Below are 19,337 nucleotides of genomic sequence, written 5' to 3'. Positions count from 1 at the left end.
TACTAGTTTAAATTAATTTATTTCATTGTGGCGGAATTGTCGAGAGCGGCAGATTAGGGGTTATTAACTTTAATATAGAATTTGCGATGCGGGAGGGCCTCGGTTTAGAGGTTAATAGGTAGTTTATGGGTGTTTAGTGTACTTTGTAACAGTTTAGTTATGAGTTTTATGTAACAGTTTTGTAGCATAAAACTCATAACTACTGCTTTCAGATTGCAAAATGGATCTTGTCGGTATAGGCTGGAACGCAAGCTTTTTAGCTTCACCGCAAAACTTGTAATACCAGCGCTATGGAAGTCCCATGAAAAAACGTAATTTTTATGTGTGTGGGACTGACATTGCGTTACAGGCTAAAAGGCTTGCTAAAAGACTTGCAGTAAAGCTATACTGACAAGACTTGTAATGACTGTGGTGCTTTTTTAATGCTGAAATTACCATTTTTCAGCGTTAAAACATGAAAGCAAAACTTGTAATCTAGGTGATTGTTAATCATTAGAAATAATTAATGTTGAGCTTCTTAACATTTAGAATAATTCATTAAAATCAATATTGACATTTTTAATAGTTTTAATAATTATTCTTAATTATTAATCTTTTTTTTAAATTTTATATCTAATAAATACTTAACGCACCTTAATATAACTTCCATCGGGTATAGCGCACACAAAGAACATAGGAATTTGCATGCACGCTATGCCTGATAAGAGTTATATTAGGGTGCATTATGTATTTATTTGAAATAAAATATTAATAAATAGAAATAATTAATTTTGAGGTTCTTAACATTTATAATAAATCATTAAAATCAATATTGACATTTTTTAATTTTTTTAATAATTATTCCTAATTATTAATATTTTTAAATATTTTACATCTAATAAAAATATAAATGCATCTTCTTATAACTTCAATCGGATATATATAGCGCACATGAAGAACATACGATTATGCATTTTCACTATACCTGACAGGAGTCATATTAAGGTGCGTTATGTATTTATTTGATATAAAATATTAATAACTAAAATAATTACTAAAACTATTAGAAAATGTGTGTATGTATGTGTGGCTATATATATATATATACACATACATACACACACACACACACCACACACATATATATTTATATATATATATATATATATATATATATATATATATATATATATTTGTGTATTTGTATATATGCACACATATATGCATGCATACATTTATATAAAGTTTTGAGACCTTCCCAGTCCATCATTTTGTAATATACCATATATCTTTGAACCCTTATAACTTTTTAATTTCTATATGTATATGAATTAGTTTTTTATTTGTGTATAAAAGTGGCACAAAACACAATGTAAACACATTTAAATAAAGTATTACACTCATGTGTAATACTTTATTTAAATGTGTTTACATTGTGTTTTGTGCCACTTTTATTTTAAGCATTATACTTTACTTTAGGTCTCATAGCGCACAATTTTTTCAATTGCTATTTTGGCTTTCGCCCCTGCTCAATCTACAAAGTTCAACTTGTAATATGAGTGCTATTTATTATCACACATGCGGTATCCATATAGGTTGCACGTGAGCGAAGTCGGGTGCGTTAACCTGTCTCACGTAAAGGGCATTTAACCATGGACCTGTAATATCAAGTATTAGCGCTCCACTCGTAATCTAGCACTAAATGGCTAAACCACTTGTTAACATTATTCCTAAACTAATAGAGGCAAAAGTTCATTAAACCACAGTGCTGCTAACAGTGGACTTTGTATATAAAAAATATAGTTTTTGCAGTTTACAGTTGAATTTTAAGCTTTCATGATTGGTTGTTTATTGGTCATGATTCTGTTAACCTTTTCATTGTTAGGAGTGTGTCCTGCTTTTTTTGAAGTGGAAGAAGCTGAATAAGAAAATTGAATGTTGTTGCTATCCTGTCTTTTTATAAAATATAGCTTATTTATTGATATATATTGGTCTACCTTTATGTCTGTTCTTTTATTTAGTGCTATTTTATATTTATTTCAGACAATTCTTTCATTATAAGAGGATACATCCAGCAAATATGGATATTGTTTAGAAAAGATGTATCACACTACTTTTTTATCATACATATTTGTGAATGCATATTATTTCTTTTTCATCATAACTAAATACATGATAACTTTACACACAAAATTACCACAATAGTTTTTCTTACATTTTGTGGCTTATAATGGGTTATTGATTCATATTCATGCCAGGTCACAGCCTTTTTCCACCTGGCCCAGAATTGTTCTCTTATCATCCTCTCTTTATCAGCAATGTCCTGGGCTCATTTTGTGACCCTATGCAGCAACTGCAGACTCCAGTCTCAACTGTGACTGTCAGTATGGGCCACACAAGAGCAGGTAGGAGCATGACAGGGATCCTAGAAAATTGCCAGTATATTATTATTCATTGCTATGATTGAGATCATTTCTCTTTTTCAACTTCTCAGGAAGAATTTACATGTTTATTCAAAATTGTATAGAACAGTTGAGTAGAAATAGCTTATTCATATATGACATTTAAGTGCATTATGTTGACAAGTTATAAATATGTTGTTGGATTATATAGATTATATACAATCCCTAAATTCACTAAAAATGGACTTCTCCAATCCTCTAGATTTATTATAGTATGACATGGGGTATTACACTTAAGCACAATTATTTTCTGATTGTTCAATGCAGGGATTTAGGCATTTGTGTAAAACCTAGACCCCAACTAGAATATGCACCTTTTAGGGGCCAAAGAATTATTTTATATAAGGAAATTTAAAGAAGAAAGAAAAAGTTAGGAGCCAGAACAAAAAATTAAAAACCATCAATCCTTGGCTTAAGGGATTTGCTGAACCCTACTTTAAGTGTTACAATGCATTAAATAGCATAACATCATTTATTATTATTTTCATATTTGTTGTAACAACAGATTTAGCAGTAAAACAGGCAGGGTGTCAAGAAAAAGGCAAAACTGAGAATAATGCTGAAAAAGAAGGATTAGATTTACTACTCCCTAGATATCTCACAATGGTAGTTATATAGCTATTGGAAAGACTTGAGAGCACTCCACAATCTTAAGGAATCAATAGTGATGACTAGGGTACCCTCCTCAATACTGATGTTATTCTGTTCTTCCGTATAAATCCTTTTCTAAGAATTAAGAGATTAGCTAGCAAAATTGAATAGGGAAACTGGAAACTGGATAGATTGGAAAGGCTCTTCCTATTGCAAAGAATTTAGAGTTGTAAATAACAAAAGGAAAGTCTTTATTGAAACTAAATGAATGATTCTTATATGTGTAGATATGAATGATATACAAAATAAATATTTTTTACATGTCTGTATAATGTTTGACATGGAATATGCATCAATACAGCAATTTTATTGTGCTGATAAACTCACAGAAACCTGAGGTATAACAAATGTCTAGTTTACTTCTATGTTAGATTTGTGTACACCCCTCACATTTTTGTAAATATATTATTATATTTTTCATGTGATAATACTGAAGAAAATACTCAGAAATGCTTGTGCAATGATAAATGCTGTCGGCATTTAGCGATGTCGGGCGGACATGATTAGCTACAGAGAATCATATACGCCCGACATTTGATAAATCGGCCCCTAAATCTTAATTTTAATGTTTTACTGTTGGTATCAATATAACATACAATACACTTTTGTGGCAAAAATTATTTTTCAAAGACCGGTCACAGCTATAAATACTTGTTTTCAATCAAACACTGGGCTAGATTCATTAAATGCCTTAACAACACACACACACACACACATATATATATATATATATATATATATATATATATATATATATACCACTGCAAAATAATCAGTTTCTCTGGTTTTACTATTTATAGGAATGTGTTTGAGTAAAATTAACATTTTTGTTTTGTTCTATAAACTGCTGACAACATTTATCACAAATTCCAATTACATTTTTGTTTTGTCATTCAGAGCATTTATTTGCAGAAAATGACAACTGGTCAAAATAACAAAAAAGATGCAGTGTTCTCAAACCTCGAATAATGCAAAGAAAACAAGTTCATATTTATTATTAAACAAGACAATACTAATGTTTTAACTTAACAAGAGTTCAGAAATCAATATTTAGTAGAATATCCCTGATTTTCAATCTGCCTAATTCCAGCCTTGCTGGTGAATTCCCAGATCATCATTGATCCTTTACCAAATTTCAATGAGTGCAAGACACTGTGGCTCGTAGGCCACTACAGGTCTCTGTCTAACTATTAGACTACCAGGTATTAGGCAAATCTGAAAATTGGACTTGTTAGAGAAGATGACCTGGAATCAGGCAGATTTATCTTTGTGAAGGATCAAGCCACATACAAGGAAGAAAATGTGCTTCCGTCTCCCCTGACAATGTTCTCCAACTCTAAGGATTGTTTAACCTTTGTTTATTGGCATGGAGCATGACAATGCTCCATGCCACAAAGCCAGGTTAATCAAGGTGTGAATAAGGGACCACCAGATCAAGTCATTGGTCCCAAGCCATCAAACAAAGTTGAGCAGCTTGAATCTTTGACCTAGGAGAGAAATATGTTACCCAATAGCATATGAAAGGCTGGTGGAGAGCATGCCAAGACGCATCAAAGCTGAGATTGAAAATCAGGGTTCTTCCACCAAATATTGATTTCTGAACTCTTGCCTTAGCAAAACAAGTTCATATTCATTTTTACACAACACAATACTGTTATAACTTATTAAAACAGTATTGTGTTGTGGGTCTGAAAACATATTTTTTGTTATTTTTACTAGTTGTCATTTTCTGCATATAAATGCACTAAATAACAATCAGCTAGGTTACAAGTTTTGCGTTATGAGTCAAATAGCATTGTTATGGCCCATAACGCTTCATTTTCCCTAGCGCTGCTATTACAAGTCTTGACGGTATAGGTGTACCGCACACCTTTTAGCAAGTCACGCAACGTCAGTACCGCACTTTAAAAAAAGTCCTTTTTCAATGGGACTCCCATAGCGCTGGTATTATGAGTTTGCCTGGGAGTCCAAAAAGTGAGCGGTACACTCTATAATCACAAGATCCATGCCGCTATCTAAAGTCAAAGCTGTACTATAAAACTCATAACTAAAGTGTTAAAAAGTATACTAACACTCATAAACTACCAATTAACCCCTAAACCGAGGCCCCTACTGCATTGCAAACACTATAATAAATTTATTATTAATCTGCCGCTCCCGACATTGCCGCCACTATTAAAATGTATTAACCCCTATTCTGCCGCTCCCTGACATTGTCGCCACTATAATAAACCTATTAACCCCTAAACCGCAACCCTCCTGCATAGCAAACACTATTTAAATATAATTAACCCCTAATCTGCTGTCCGCCCAAACCGCCGCTATAATAAACCTATTAACCCCTAAACCGCAAGCCTCCACAATGAAATATACTTAAATAAACTATTAACCCCTAACCCAAAAGCCCACCACAACGAAATATACTAAAATAAACTATTAACCCCTAAACCTAACACCCCCCTAACTTTATATTAAAACTACAATTTCCCTATCTTAAATTAAATTAAAACTTACCTGTCAAATTAAATAAATTAATTTTAAACTAACAATTAAACGAAGATAATTATTAAACTACAATTAAACTAACTACAATTGAAACAATTGCATTAAAAATAAAAATAACTAAATTGCAAAAAACCCCCCACTAAATTACAAAAAATAAGAAACAAATTATCAAAAATAAAAAAGAATTACGCCTAATCTAATTGCCCCAAACATATCAGCCCTTTTACCTGTAAAAAATATACAAACACCCCCCCAACAGTAAAACCCACCACCCCCACAACCAACCCCCCCCCCACAATAAAATAACTATCTAAAAAAACCTAAGCTCCCCATTGCCCTGAAAAGGGCATTTGTATGGGCATTACCCTTAAAAGGGCATTTAGCTCTTTTACATGCCCAGACCCTAAACTAAAAATAAAACCCACCCAAAAAACCCTTAAAAAAACCTAACACTAACGCCGACGATCCACTTACAGTTCTTGAAGTCCAGCTTGAAGGATCCATCCAGCCAGCAAGAAGTCTTTATCCAGACAGCAAGAAGTCATCCAGGCCGGCCTCTTCCATCTTCATCGAGCCGGAGAAGACCTCATCCAGGAGGCAAGAAGTCTTCATCCAGACGGCATCTTCTATCTTCATCCATTCGGCGCAGAGCGGGTCCATCCTGAAGGCATCCGGTGCGGAGCATCCTCTCCATACGGTCGCCGCTGTAAACTGGAACTTCAATGCAAGTGACTTCATCCACGATGGCGTCCCTTGCATTCCTATTGGCTGAAAGATTTCAATCAGCCAATAGGATTAGAGCTCCTAAAATACTATTGGCTGTTACAATCAGCCAATAGGATTAGAGCTGCTTAAACCCTATCGGCTGTTCCAATCAGCCAATAGAATGAGAGCTCAATCCTTTAAACGTAACTTTTTATTTCCCCATAGACATCAATGGGTCTGCGTTATGGAGCTTTTCATTCCGCGATCGCAGGTGTTAGGCTTTTTTTTGCCGGCTCTCCCCATTGATCTCCTTGGGGAAAATGGTGCACGAGCACGTCAAAGCAGCGCTTGATTTCAGTGCGGTATGGAGCTCAACGCAAACATTTTGCCCGCACAAGCCTGCTTTTTTAAAACTTGTAATAGCAGCGCTATAGGGAGGTGAAATAACGCCGCTTTTGTAGCGGTCGTTAAATCCCTATAGCGCTCAAAACTCGTAATCTAGCTGAATATGTTTATATGGAATTTGGAGGAAATCTGGTCATTAGTTTATAGAACAAAACAAAAAAGTTCATTTTACTCAAACAGATACTTATAAATAGTAAAACCAGAGAAACTGATTTAAATTTAGCAGTGGTCTCAATTGTTTATATATATATATATATATATATAACAACCCCTATTCCAAAAAAGTTGGGACAATATGGATAATGAAGAAAAGAAGAAGAAAAAAAAAAAAAAAGAGTCATTTAAAAATGTTATTATTACACTATGAAGACAGGCTCAGTGTCACATCATATTCACAGATTATATCTATGTCTTGGGCTGACTAATCTGGTCATCTGATGGAGACTCATTCAGAATTTTTATGTCTTTCGCACTTTTAGACACATTCGTGAAATTTGCTAAATATTCCCACTTAATACTAACTAACGTAAATATATGCTGTAAACTTTTTGTAATATGACAGTAGCCCCCTGGAAGAAAACTAATGATCTCCACACATGAGAAACATTTTTTAGCAATACTAACTCACAACCTCACCTCTCCTGGCCTAATAGAGTTCCCTTATAGGTATTTAATGTTTATATTCTTAGCTCTGTTCTTCTTATTTTGATAGGGACCTTGCATACTGAGCCCTATATTGACACGCAACGTTTTCAGCCTCTCTAGGATTTAGGCCTTTCATTCCTGGTCTGGGTGTATATGTAACTTCTTAATACTAAACAGTTCTCTTTGCTCCCATACACACCTTGACGGAAGGTTTACCCCAGTAAGCAAATCAAGTTACCCACATACATACAAACTCAGCATTTTATCAGTATCTTTATAGTAGTTTTTCGAATCTGCAGCGCCCATCATATAACACATTTTCCTTAAAGTCTTGCTTACTATATTTTAATTACCACCTCCCCCCCCCCCCCCCACAATGTCACAATGAGTCTCTTAGTTATAAGAGAACTAAATATGCAGTTTCTCTTGTATATGCCGCACTTCCCACCACTCCCTTAGTATTTTTCTCTTTTATATCATACAACGCCATAATACAAAATCCATCTAGCTCCCTCAGACCAGTAGATATGCCCAAATAATAACTTGATATTTTTTGTCTGGCGGATTCTATGTATTACTAGAGGAGTTTTCATTATATTATACAGAATTTATTACATCCTACATATTATACTATAATTTGTATTTTGCTCTTTTTTTACAACATAATTCCTAAAGGAAACTCTGTATTATACTTATATCATACTATATTATATACTATGCATTGTTTTCCATACCATATTAGTTTTCAGAAAGTTGCAGATTGCCTCCTGTATCATACTTTAAACTTTTTTTTTAGGACCCATGAGTGGCCCTCTGTATCTTAGGAGGAAATTACACTGGTTAAAAAAGAGGTTCTACTCTTAAAGCATTTATTAACATTCATACTGTTATTACGTTTTCTCTCTTGTCAAGATATTTTCATAATGTACCTGTTAAGCAATATGTAACTCCCAATATTTGCTGTATAGGATTATACAATTGTAATGTTGAAAACCTCAATAAAAATATATTTAAAAAAAAAATGTTTTATTATTAACACATTATTTGATGTTTTACTTTGGGAACTTAATGCATTTTTGAAAATATACACTTATTTCAAATCTGATGACTGCAACACACTCAAAAAAGTTGGGACAGTCGACTGTTTACCACTGTGCAGCATCACCTTTTCTTTTAATAACACTTATTAAGCATTTGGGCACTTAAGTTGATTAAGTTTAGCAAGTGGAATTTACCCCCATTCATCCATTATGCATGTCTTCAGCTGTGCAATTGTACGGGGCTTTCCTTGCCTTATTTTGCACTTCATAATGCACCACACATTCTCAATTGGAGACAGGTCAGGACTCCAGGCAGGCCATGCTAGCATTTGCACTCTCTGCTTACGCAACCATGCGCTTGTAATCCGGGCAGAATGGGATTTGTTGTTTTCCTGCTGGAAAACGCAGGGGCGTCCCTGGAAAAGACGACGTCTGAATGGCAGGATATGTTAAAAAATCCAAATTGTATACATATCTTACTGCAATAATGGTGCCCTCACAGATGTATAAGTTACCCATGCCGTGGGCACTGACACCGCCCCCCCATACAATGATAGACGCTGGCTTTTGGAACTGACACTGAAAGCAGCTTGGATGGTTCTTTTTCCTCTTTGGCCAGGAGAACACAATGGGGGATATTTATCAAAGCTTCAATCTCAGTGCATTCGCCGGCATCAATACGCTCACCAGACATCGCTGCCGCGGATCTGCATATGATGCCCTTATTTATAAAAAAAAGTCAAATACACGCGCGTCAAGTACGGCGTAATGAGCATCAGACTGTTGTTAACTAACAGTCATCGACGTTGTGGTTATTCTGTTTTTTTCCGAACATAAATTAACGTGTATTTGTATTTCTAGAAGTCATGATATACTTTTATCTCATGTTTTTTATTATAAATGATTACTAATGCTAGAATTTGTACATATATCTTTGCACATACTTGTATATATATATATATATATATATATATATATATATATATATGTGTGTGTGTATGTTATGTCAGAAATCTTTTGCAAACATATTTACATGTCCCTAAATTCCTTTTTTTGTTCTAAACAATGTTGTCTTTCATATCTCTGTGTTTATTTATACCACTATATGTATATAGTGTAAATTTATTATTATTCTAAACAGGAATAATTGCAAATATAACATGTAATCAGGGTATCATATGTATTTATTTGCAATCAATGGATATTTTAAGAGCTGGGCCAGTTTTCTCTCTGTACCTGTGTAACCCCTCCTGATTGCAATCTAGTTTTAAAAACTACCCCTACACAGGTGTTACAAAATGGGCTGGCATATAAGAGGACATTTCTTACTGATAAAGGCCTAGATTTGGAGTTTGGCGGTAGCCGTGAAAACCAGCGTTAGAGGCTCCTAACGCTGGTTTTAGGCTACCGCCGGTATTTGGAGTCAGTCAAAAAAGGGTCTAACGCTCACTTTTCAGCCGCGACTTTTCCATACCGCAGATCCCCTTACGTCATTTGCGTATCCTATCTTTTCAATGGGATCTTTCTAACTCCGGTATTTAGAGTTGTGTCTGAAGTGAGCGTTAGAAATCTAACGACAAAACTCCAGCCGCAGAAAAAAGTCAGGAGTTAAGAGCTTTCTGGGCTAACGCCGGTTCATAAAGCTCTTAACTACTGTGCTCTAAAGTACACTAACACCCATAAACTACCTATGTACCCCTAAACCGAGGTCCCCCCACATCGCCGCCACTCGATTAAATTTTTTTAACCCCTAATCTGCCGACCGCCACCTACGTTATACTTATGTACCCCTAATCTGCTGCCCCTAACACCGCCGACCCCTGTATTATATTTATTAACCCCTAACCTGCCCCCCACATTGTCGCCGCCAGCTACCTACAATAATTAACCCCTAATCTGCCGACCGCAAAGTGCCGCCACCTACATTATAGATATGTACCCCTAATCTGCTGCCCCTAACACCGCCGACCCCTATATTATATTTATTAACCCCTAATCTGCCGCACTCAACGTCGCCTCCACCTGCCTACACTTATTAACCCCTAATCTGCCGAGCGGACCGCACCGCTATTATTATAAAGTTATTAACCCCTAATCCGCCTCACTAACCCTATAATAAATAGTATTAACCCCTAATCTGCCCTCCCTAACATCGCTGACACCTAACTTCAATTATTTACCCCTAATCTGCCGATCGGAGCTCACCGCTATTCTAATAAATGTATTAACCCCTAAAGCTAAGTCTAACCCTAACACTAACACCCCCCTAACTTAAATATAATTTAAATCTAACGAAATTAATTAACTCTTCTTAAATAAATTATTCCTATTTAAAGCTAAATACTTACCTGTAAAATAAATCCTAATATAGCTACAATATAAATTATAATTATATTATAGCTATTTTAGGATTTATATTTATTTTACAGGTAACTTTGTATTTATTTTAACCAGGTACAATAGCTATTAAATAGTTAAGAACTATTAAATAGCTAAAATAGTTAAAATAATTACAAAATCACCTGTAAAATAAATCCTAACCTAAGTTACAATTAAACCTAACACTACACTATCAATAAATAAATTAAATACAATTCCTACAAATAACTACAATGAAATAAACTAACTAAAGTACAAAAAATAAAAAAGAACTAAGTTACAAAAAATAAAAAAATATTTACAAACATAAGAAAAATATTACAACAATTTTAAACTAATTACACCTACTCTAAGCCCCCTAATAAAATAACAAAGCCCCCCAAAATAAAAAAATGCCCTACCCTATTCTAAATTACTAAAGTTCAAAGCTCTTTTACCTTACCAGCCCTGAACAGGGCCCTTTGCGGGGCATGCCCCAAGAAGTTCAGCTCTTTTGCCTGTAAAAAAAAACATACAATACCCCCCACAACATTACAACCCACCACCCACATACCCCTAATCTAACCCAAACCCCCCTTAAATAAACCTAACACTAAGCCCCTGAAGATCTTCCTACCTTATCTTCACCATACCAGGTTCACCGATCCATCCAGAAGAGCTCCTCCGATGTCCTGATCCAAGCCCAAGCAGGGGGCTGAAGAGGTCCATGATCCGGCTGAAGTCATCATCCAAGCGGGAGCTGAAGAGGTCCATGATCCGGCTGAAGTCTTCATCCAAGCGGGAGCTGAAGAGGTCCATGATCCGGATGAAGTCTTCTATCAACGGCATCTTCAATCTTCTTTCTTCGGAAGCCATCATCTTCCATCCGACGCGGAACATCCTCTTCTCCCAGCGCCTATTAGGATCGGAACAGCCAATAGAATGCGAGCTCAATCTGATTGGCTGATTGAATCAGCCAATCGGATTGAACTTGATTCTGATTGGCTGATTCCATCAGCCAATCAGAATATTCCTACCTTAATTCCGATAGGCTGATAGAATCCTATCAGCCAATCGGAATTCGAGGGACGCCATCTTGGATGACGTCATTTAAAGGAACCGTCATTCAGCTAGTAGGCGTCGGGAGAAGGGGATGTTCCGCATCGGATGGAAGATGATGGCTCCCGAAGAAAGAAGATTGAAGATGCTGTTGATAGAAGACTTCATCCGGATCATGGACCTCTTCAGCTCCCGCTTGGATGAAGACTTCAGCCGGATCATGGACCTCTTCAGCTCCCGCTTGCATGATGACTTCAGCCGTATCATGGACCTCTTCAGCCCCCAGCTTGGGCTTGGATCAGGACATCGGAGGAGCTCTTCTGGATCAATCGGTGAACCTGGTATGGTGAAGATAAGGTAGGAAGATCTTCAGGGGCTTAGTGTTAGGTTTATTTAAGGGGGGTTTGGGTTAGATTAGGGGTATGTGGGTGGTGGGTTGGAGGTCTTCACGATGGAGCCGGTCCTCATCGGATGAAGATAGAAGATGCCGCTTGGATCAAGATGGTTGCCGGTCTGGATCGCCTCTTCTTCCCGGATAGGATGAAGATTTTGGAGCCTCTTCTGGACCTCTTCAGCCGCCGGATGATGGATGTCTAGCCCCCGCTTGGGTTGGATGAAGATTTTGGAGCCAGGACCGATCGGTGATACCCGGTGAGGTGAAGATAAGGTAGGAAGATCTTCAGGGGCTTAGTGTTAGGTTTATTTAAGGGGGTTTGGGTTAGATTAGGGGTATGTGGGTGGTGGGTTGTAATGTTGGGGGGGGGTATTGTATGTGTTTTTTTTACAGGCAAAAGAGCTGAATTCTTTGGGGCATGCCCCGCAAAGGGCCCTGTTCAGGGCTGGTAAGGTAAAAGAGCTTTGAACTTTAGTAATTTAGAATAGGGTAGGGCATTTTTTTATTTTGGGGGGCTTTGTTATTTTATTAGGGGGCTTAGAGTAGGTGTAATTAGTTTAAAATTGTTGTAATATTTTTCTTATGTTTGTAAATATTTTTTTATTTTTTGTAACTTAGTTCTTTTTTATTTTTTGTACTTTAGTTAGTTTATTTCATTGTAGTTATTTGTAGGAATTGTATTTAATTTAATTATTGATAGTGTAGTGTTAGGTTTAATTGTAACTTAGGTTAGGATTTATTTTACTGGTTAATTTGTAATTATTTTAACTATTTTAGCTGTTAAATAATTCTTAACTATTTAATAGCTATTGTACCTGGTTAAAATAAATACAAAGTTACCTGTAAAACAAATATAAATCCTAAAATAGCTATAATATAATTATAATTTATATTGTAGCTATATTAGGATTTATTTTACAGGTAAGTATTTAGCTTTAAATAGGAATAATTTATTTAATAAGAGTTAATTAATTTCGTTAGATTTAAATTATATTTAATTTAGGGGGGTGTTAGTGTTAGGGTTAGACTTAGCTTTAGGGGTTAATACATTTATTAGAATAGCGGTGAGCTCCGGTCGGCAGATTAGGGGTTAATAATTGAAGTTAGGTGTCGGCGATGTTAGGGAGGGCAGATTAGGGGTTAATACTATTTATTATAGGGTTAGTGAGGCGGATTAGGGGTTAATAACTTTATAATAATAGCGGTGCGGTCCGCTCGGCAGATTAGGGGTTAATAAGTGTAGGCAGGTGGAGGCGACGTTGTGGGGGGCAGATTAGGGGTTAATAAATATAATATATGGGTCGGCGGTGTTAGGGGCAGCAGATTAGGGGTACATAGGGATAATGTAAGTAGCGGCGGTTTACGGAGCGGCAGATTAGGGGTTAAAAATAATATACAGGGGTCAGCGATAGCGGGGGCGGCAGAATAGGGGTTAATAAGTGTAAGGTATGGGGTGTTTAGACTCGGGGTACATGTAAGGGTGTTAGGTGCAGACGTAGGAAGTGTTTCCCCATAGCAAACAATGGGGCTGCGTTAGGAGCTGAACGCGGCTTTTTTGCAGGTGTTAGTTTTTTTTTCAGCTCAAACAGCCCCATTGTTTCCTATGGGGGAATCGTGCATGAGCACGTTTTTGAGGCTGGCCGCGTCCGTAAGCAACTCTGGTATCGAGAGTTGAAGTTGCGTTAAATATGCTCTACGCTCCTTTTTTGGAGCCTAACGCAGCCATTCTGTGGACTCTCAATACCAGAGTTATTTTAAAGGTGCGGCCAGAAAAAAGCCAGCGTTAGCTTTTCGGGTCGTTACCTACAAAACTCCAAATCTAGCCGAAAGAAATTCAAGAGAAGGAAGAAATACACTGAAAATAGCATGACAGTAAAGAGGTTATTTTAAGTTCTACTGTATCTGATTTATAACAGTTTAATGTTAGGTGGGCTATCCCTTTAAGCTATCAGTTTAAGATTATATTGAATCAAACATCATTCGAATTTTAAAATCATTGTCTAAAATATTACACTGTGTGTCCTAATGTCAGCATCAATGTTTATCTTTAATACTAATTTCACATATACATACTTTCTAAGTATAATACACAATGTAACAAATGGCACTTACAAGTTCTGATGAGTGATTAATGACACAAGTATCGAGCAACTTGATTAGTTAGTGATAGTTTAAAATGTATATTTGAATCAGATTGGCTGATGTCATAAATCATGTGATTATGCATATTCCAATCAAAATTGGTTGAAAAATTCACTAGTGTAGGGGTTGTTTAGGAGATTGCGTCATAATTGGTGCGAAAAGTGTTGCGTCAAATTTGGTGCGAAGTGGAGAGTGGGACTTGTATTATATGCCTTAAACATGATGCAAATAGATTTATCAAAAAATTAAAAGGAAGTTAGCTATATTATGTTGTGTATTAATTTCATTTTTATCTCTATATCTATTAGTGCAACAAGTTTGGGGCAAAACTTGCACCAAATTTGGAGAAATATACTGTCCCCTTGCTTTGTAATGAGAGACAAAGATGTAACATAATCCATAAATAGTAATGTATTTTTCATTTTTATCCCTATATCTACTAGTGCATGGTTCTTCAAACTTTTTTCCCTAGACCCAGTTCGATGATACCACATACCTTCGTGACCCTATTTTTATTCTTGTTTTCAAAATGTCTAAAGTAATATACAACAAGATACCTGCATATTTGGCAAAGTAACTAAAATGTCTGCGTACTTTATTCCTGATTGTAGTCACATTCAAAAGTGTTGTAAAAGGTAATAACACACACAGACAGTGGAGGCTTCTCTATATGTGCACAAGCGCACGTGAACCCCCTGAGAGCCCTGAGAGGAAAAAGCACAAAACCAAAAAATAAAACCTTTTTGGTAAATAAATATAATTTTTCCAATAGCACCCCTATTGGAAAAATTATATTTATTCAACCCAAAATGTTCCAGTCAGATTTTGCACACAAAAAAATTTGACGTTTTTACTTCTATCTATTGCACCACACGTGCTATAGATAGACGTATAGGCTTCAAGCCCATAGAACTTATTTCCCAGCTCCTAACCTTCCTAACTGCACAGATTTTGCTGTGAGAGTGAGAGCCACGTGATGTCACAGTGAGGGAGGAGGACCCTGGTTGGCGCAAAACAGAGTCGAAGGCAGCAAGTGAGAGGCGAGGGCAGGCAGTGGGCACACCCAGGGGTGGAACTTCCAGTCCAGGCAGGAGAATGGCGACTTGCTCCAGCGATCAGAGCTAAAAGTAAGTGGGCAGAAGGAGGATGGGAAGCAGCTTGTGTAGTGTATCTGCCACCTGACTCCACTATAATACCTGCCTGTCACTCCTGTCTGTATCATTACCTGACACTACTGTCCTTACCTGGATAGAGTCTATGACATCAGTCTTATAGGGCTCTGCCTGCCAGCCTCAGTTATCTATACAGTGAGACTTATCAGACTCTGACCTAAGACCCTGCAATAGTTTTTTTCTAAGGCCCCTTATTCCCTGACCTCTAGACTTGCCTATGTATAATCACAGGGACACATTTGTGATACGTGTAAATAGTTTAGTTGCTCTGATAAAACATATAACTCTATCCCTCTAGATTACTCCCTGTCTACCCTGTCAACAACCTACAGAAACCTAAGTTGTGACTAAACGACTGATATGTGAAATTATATTTCCTTTTCCCTTCCATTTGTAATAAACTAAATGTCTTTATATGAAGGGCAAGAGAAAGTGATCACTTTATCACACACATGAGAGGGAGCTAGAGAAAGAAGAGATGGCTAGATGGAGGAAGATGGGGAGAAAGAAGAGAAAGGAGAGAGGAGAGAGAGAGAGAGAGAGAGAGAGAGGAGAAAGGAGAGAGATAGAGAAAGAGAGAGAGAAAGAGACAGATAGAAAGAGAGAGAGAGAGAGAAAGAGAGAGATAAAGAGAGAGAGACTGACTCTAGGTGGTATTTAACCCCAGTTCATGTATTGTGAACCCCTATTTGAATAACCCACGAGCCGCTACTGCACAAAGACACTCACACAACACACACAGCACACACTCTGATACAATACAAACCACGCACACTGATACAACACACACCACTCTCATACAACACACACAAACTCTCATATTGCAAACACACATACTCTCATACAACACATAACACATGCCCACAACCTATATATATATATATATATATATATATATATATATATATATATATATATATATATATATATATATAGTGAAACAAACTGATAGCGTCAGCACTTTTTAGTTAAAGTATCCATTCTTTATAGAGGTAACAGACAAAATAAAAACAGCAACGTTTCGAGTCAACACAGACCCTTAGTCATGCTATGGATTATGGGAAATCACCTTCTTATATAGCACCTGTATGTTAATTGACTTTAATTACTAGAACACATCTTAGTTTCCATTTTGGATTTTTTTACCCCCTAACAGGTCAGAATGTTCAACAGTAATCATGATACAAAACCATACTTTTTTTATGATTGCTATACAATTTAACTATATTATATATCTTGTGAACTTAACCCAAGACTATACATCTGCAAAAGTAGTTTAAAAAATTACAAAAATATAATAGCTTAAAAACAACATTATAAAAACAGGTGAAGATCATAGTCTTTGTTTAGACCATCCGGACTGAGGGTTTTTAGATGCTGTATCCACCATACCTCCCTTTTTTTAAATTAACTCTCTGTTACCCCCTCTCCTTTGCTTAGGTATGTGGTCAATTATTTGTAATCTTAACTGACTGACAGAATGTCCAGAAATGGGATGATACAGGAAGTGTCATATCCTTACATCTGATGGAAGATTTATGGGCACTTATCCTATCTTTGATGGGATTGATGGTCTCACCCACATAGCCCCGCCCACATGGACATTTAAGGATGTATACCACATGATCTGTGTTGCATGTATAGAGGCCTTTGATTTCACGTTTTTTGTTATCATTTATCTGTGCTATGTATTTCCCTTTAATCATAGAGTTACACTGTGCACAGTTAAGGCAGGGGTATGATCCTATATTAGCTGTAGTGAGATAATTTATAGTTTCTTTTTTATTTGTCCCCACATCTGATTTCACCACAAGGTCTCTAATATTTTTAACCCATTTATAGGAGTTAATGGGTGGCTTACAAAATTCCTCAATTTGTGGGTTGGTTTTGCTTAGTATATACAAATGTTTTTTGATGATTTTTGAAATGACATTACTGGTTATATACTGAGGAAAAAATAAGTTGTTTTCTGTCAATCTGATTTTTGTTGGAATGTATAGTATCTGTTAGATCCTGTTGGATACTCTGTGACTCACTGATTTTAGATTTAACTATTTGTTCACTAGTGGTAATAATAGTTTGAGGGTAGCCTCTATCTATAAATTGTTTACCCATTTGCTTCAATCTTACTTCCTGTAGATCCTTCTCTTTTACATTATGCATAGTTCTGAAAAACTGGCTCTTAGGGATAGCATTAAACACCCTATCTGGGTGATAACTCTCAAAATAAAGCAGTGTGTTACGGTCTGTCGGTTTACAGTAAAGATCTGTTACTAGAAGACCATCTTTTTTATATACTAGGGTGTCAAGGTAACTCACTTTCACCTGAGAATAACTAACTGTAAACTGTAAGCTACCAATGCTGTTGATAAGTTCATCTACAAAATTCTCTAAGGTCTCCAATGTGACCCCCATACGCCAAATATATCATCTATATACCGTAGCCATACTTTACAATTTCCTTTATAGATGCTATTTGGATAAACATATCTGTTTTCAAATTGGCTTACGAATATATTGGCGTATGAGGGGGCTACATTGGAGCCCATGGCCATACCCTTTTTCTGTATGTAGTAGGTATCATGGAATAAAAAATAGTTAAGGTGCAATATAATATTAAGCATTTCCTCTATGAAATCACATTGCATATTAGTATAACCCTGATCCTTTTTAATAAGATCTAGTACAGATTGAACCCCTGACTCATGTGGGATTAATGTGTATAAACTCACTATATCAAGTGAGAATAGTATATCATTTTCACTAACTGCCAATTTGTCTATTTTAGTCAATAAATCCCCTGTATCTTTTAAAAAAGATTTCTGACTTGCAGTTATGGGATTAAGAATTTTGTCGAGGAAAATAGCTATATTTGCAATGATTGATTCAGTACTAGCCACTATGGGTCTACCTGGTGGCTCTTTCAGATTTTTATGGATTTTATGGGTAGTGTAAAATACAGGTGTAATCGGGTCTTTCTTTATTAAAAATATAGCTAAATCCTTAGTAATAACTTTGTTAGCCTGGGCCTTATTAATTACTACAGCTATTTCTTTTTGGATGTCAGGTAGTGGGTCTTGATCTAACATTAGGTACACTCCACCATCTGATAGTTGGTCTAAAATTTCCTGTATGTAGTACTCTCTATCTAGCACTACTACAGCTCCGCCCTTGTCAGCATTCTTTATCTCAATTAAATTGTTATTAGACAGATCTTTCAGGGCCTTACGTTCTGCTGCAGTAATATTTGTGCTCATTCCACATTTAGATGTTGTATGCAATTTATTGATGTCGGATTGAACAAACTTTATATATGTTTTTACCCCTGAGTTAGAAGTACTGGGTACAAACCTAGACTTATTTCTCAATGCTAAGGGTTGAGTATCAAATGTCCCTCTCACATCAAGTGTATTGTTTAATCTATTACACATACCAATCTCTGATGAATTACCAAAATATGCTTTCAATCTCAAATTTCTAAAAAAACGATATAGGTCTTTTTCAAGGGTAAATTGATTTGCATATACTGTTGGACAAAATGATAACCCTTTATTTAAAACACTTAATTCATCTTTGGTCAGTTCATATTTGGAGATATTAATAACTAATGTCTCTGTAACATTTTCCTTCAAAACCGACATGTTGTGGTGACTAGTGTCAATAGGTAATGAAAAGTCTATAATACCTGGTGTTACAATTTGTACGTTACCATCATCATTACTTTCCATGGTTTGTTGTAGTGGGTGAGAAGTCCCATTTACTTCTTGCGGCCCCTTGGGAAACACCTGTTCCTTAACCTGTTGGATTGTCGGGGGTAAGT

At 36.1% G+C, this 19,337-nt stretch overlaps 1 protein-coding gene across 2 annotated transcripts in view; it reads left to right on the top strand.

Moving 5' to 3' along the window:
* The first annotated feature begins 2,307 nt into the window (after window positions 1–2,307).
* The window catches only part of LOC128641841 (insulin-like growth factor-binding protein complex acid labile subunit), a 328,167-nt gene continuing 311,137 nt past the window's right edge, over window positions 2,308–19,337 (top strand). The window contains exon 1 of one of the 2 annotated variants that reach the window (XM_053694399.1): window positions 2,308–2,384. In XM_053694399.1, coding sequence (XP_053550374.1) covers window positions 2,324–2,384 — 61 coding nt within the window. In that variant the 5' untranslated portion in view covers window positions 2,308–2,323. The remainder of the gene's footprint in view (window positions 2,385–19,337) is intronic. The other variant, XM_053694400.1, reaches the window with a different exon arrangement.

This window comes from Bombina bombina, chromosome 11 (assembly GCF_027579735.1).
Source record: "Bombina bombina isolate aBomBom1 chromosome 11, aBomBom1.pri, whole genome shotgun sequence".
Taxonomy (NCBI): Eukaryota; Metazoa; Chordata; class Amphibia; order Anura; family Bombinatoridae; genus Bombina; species Bombina bombina.
This window is presented reverse-complemented; position numbering and strand designations above follow the sequence as displayed.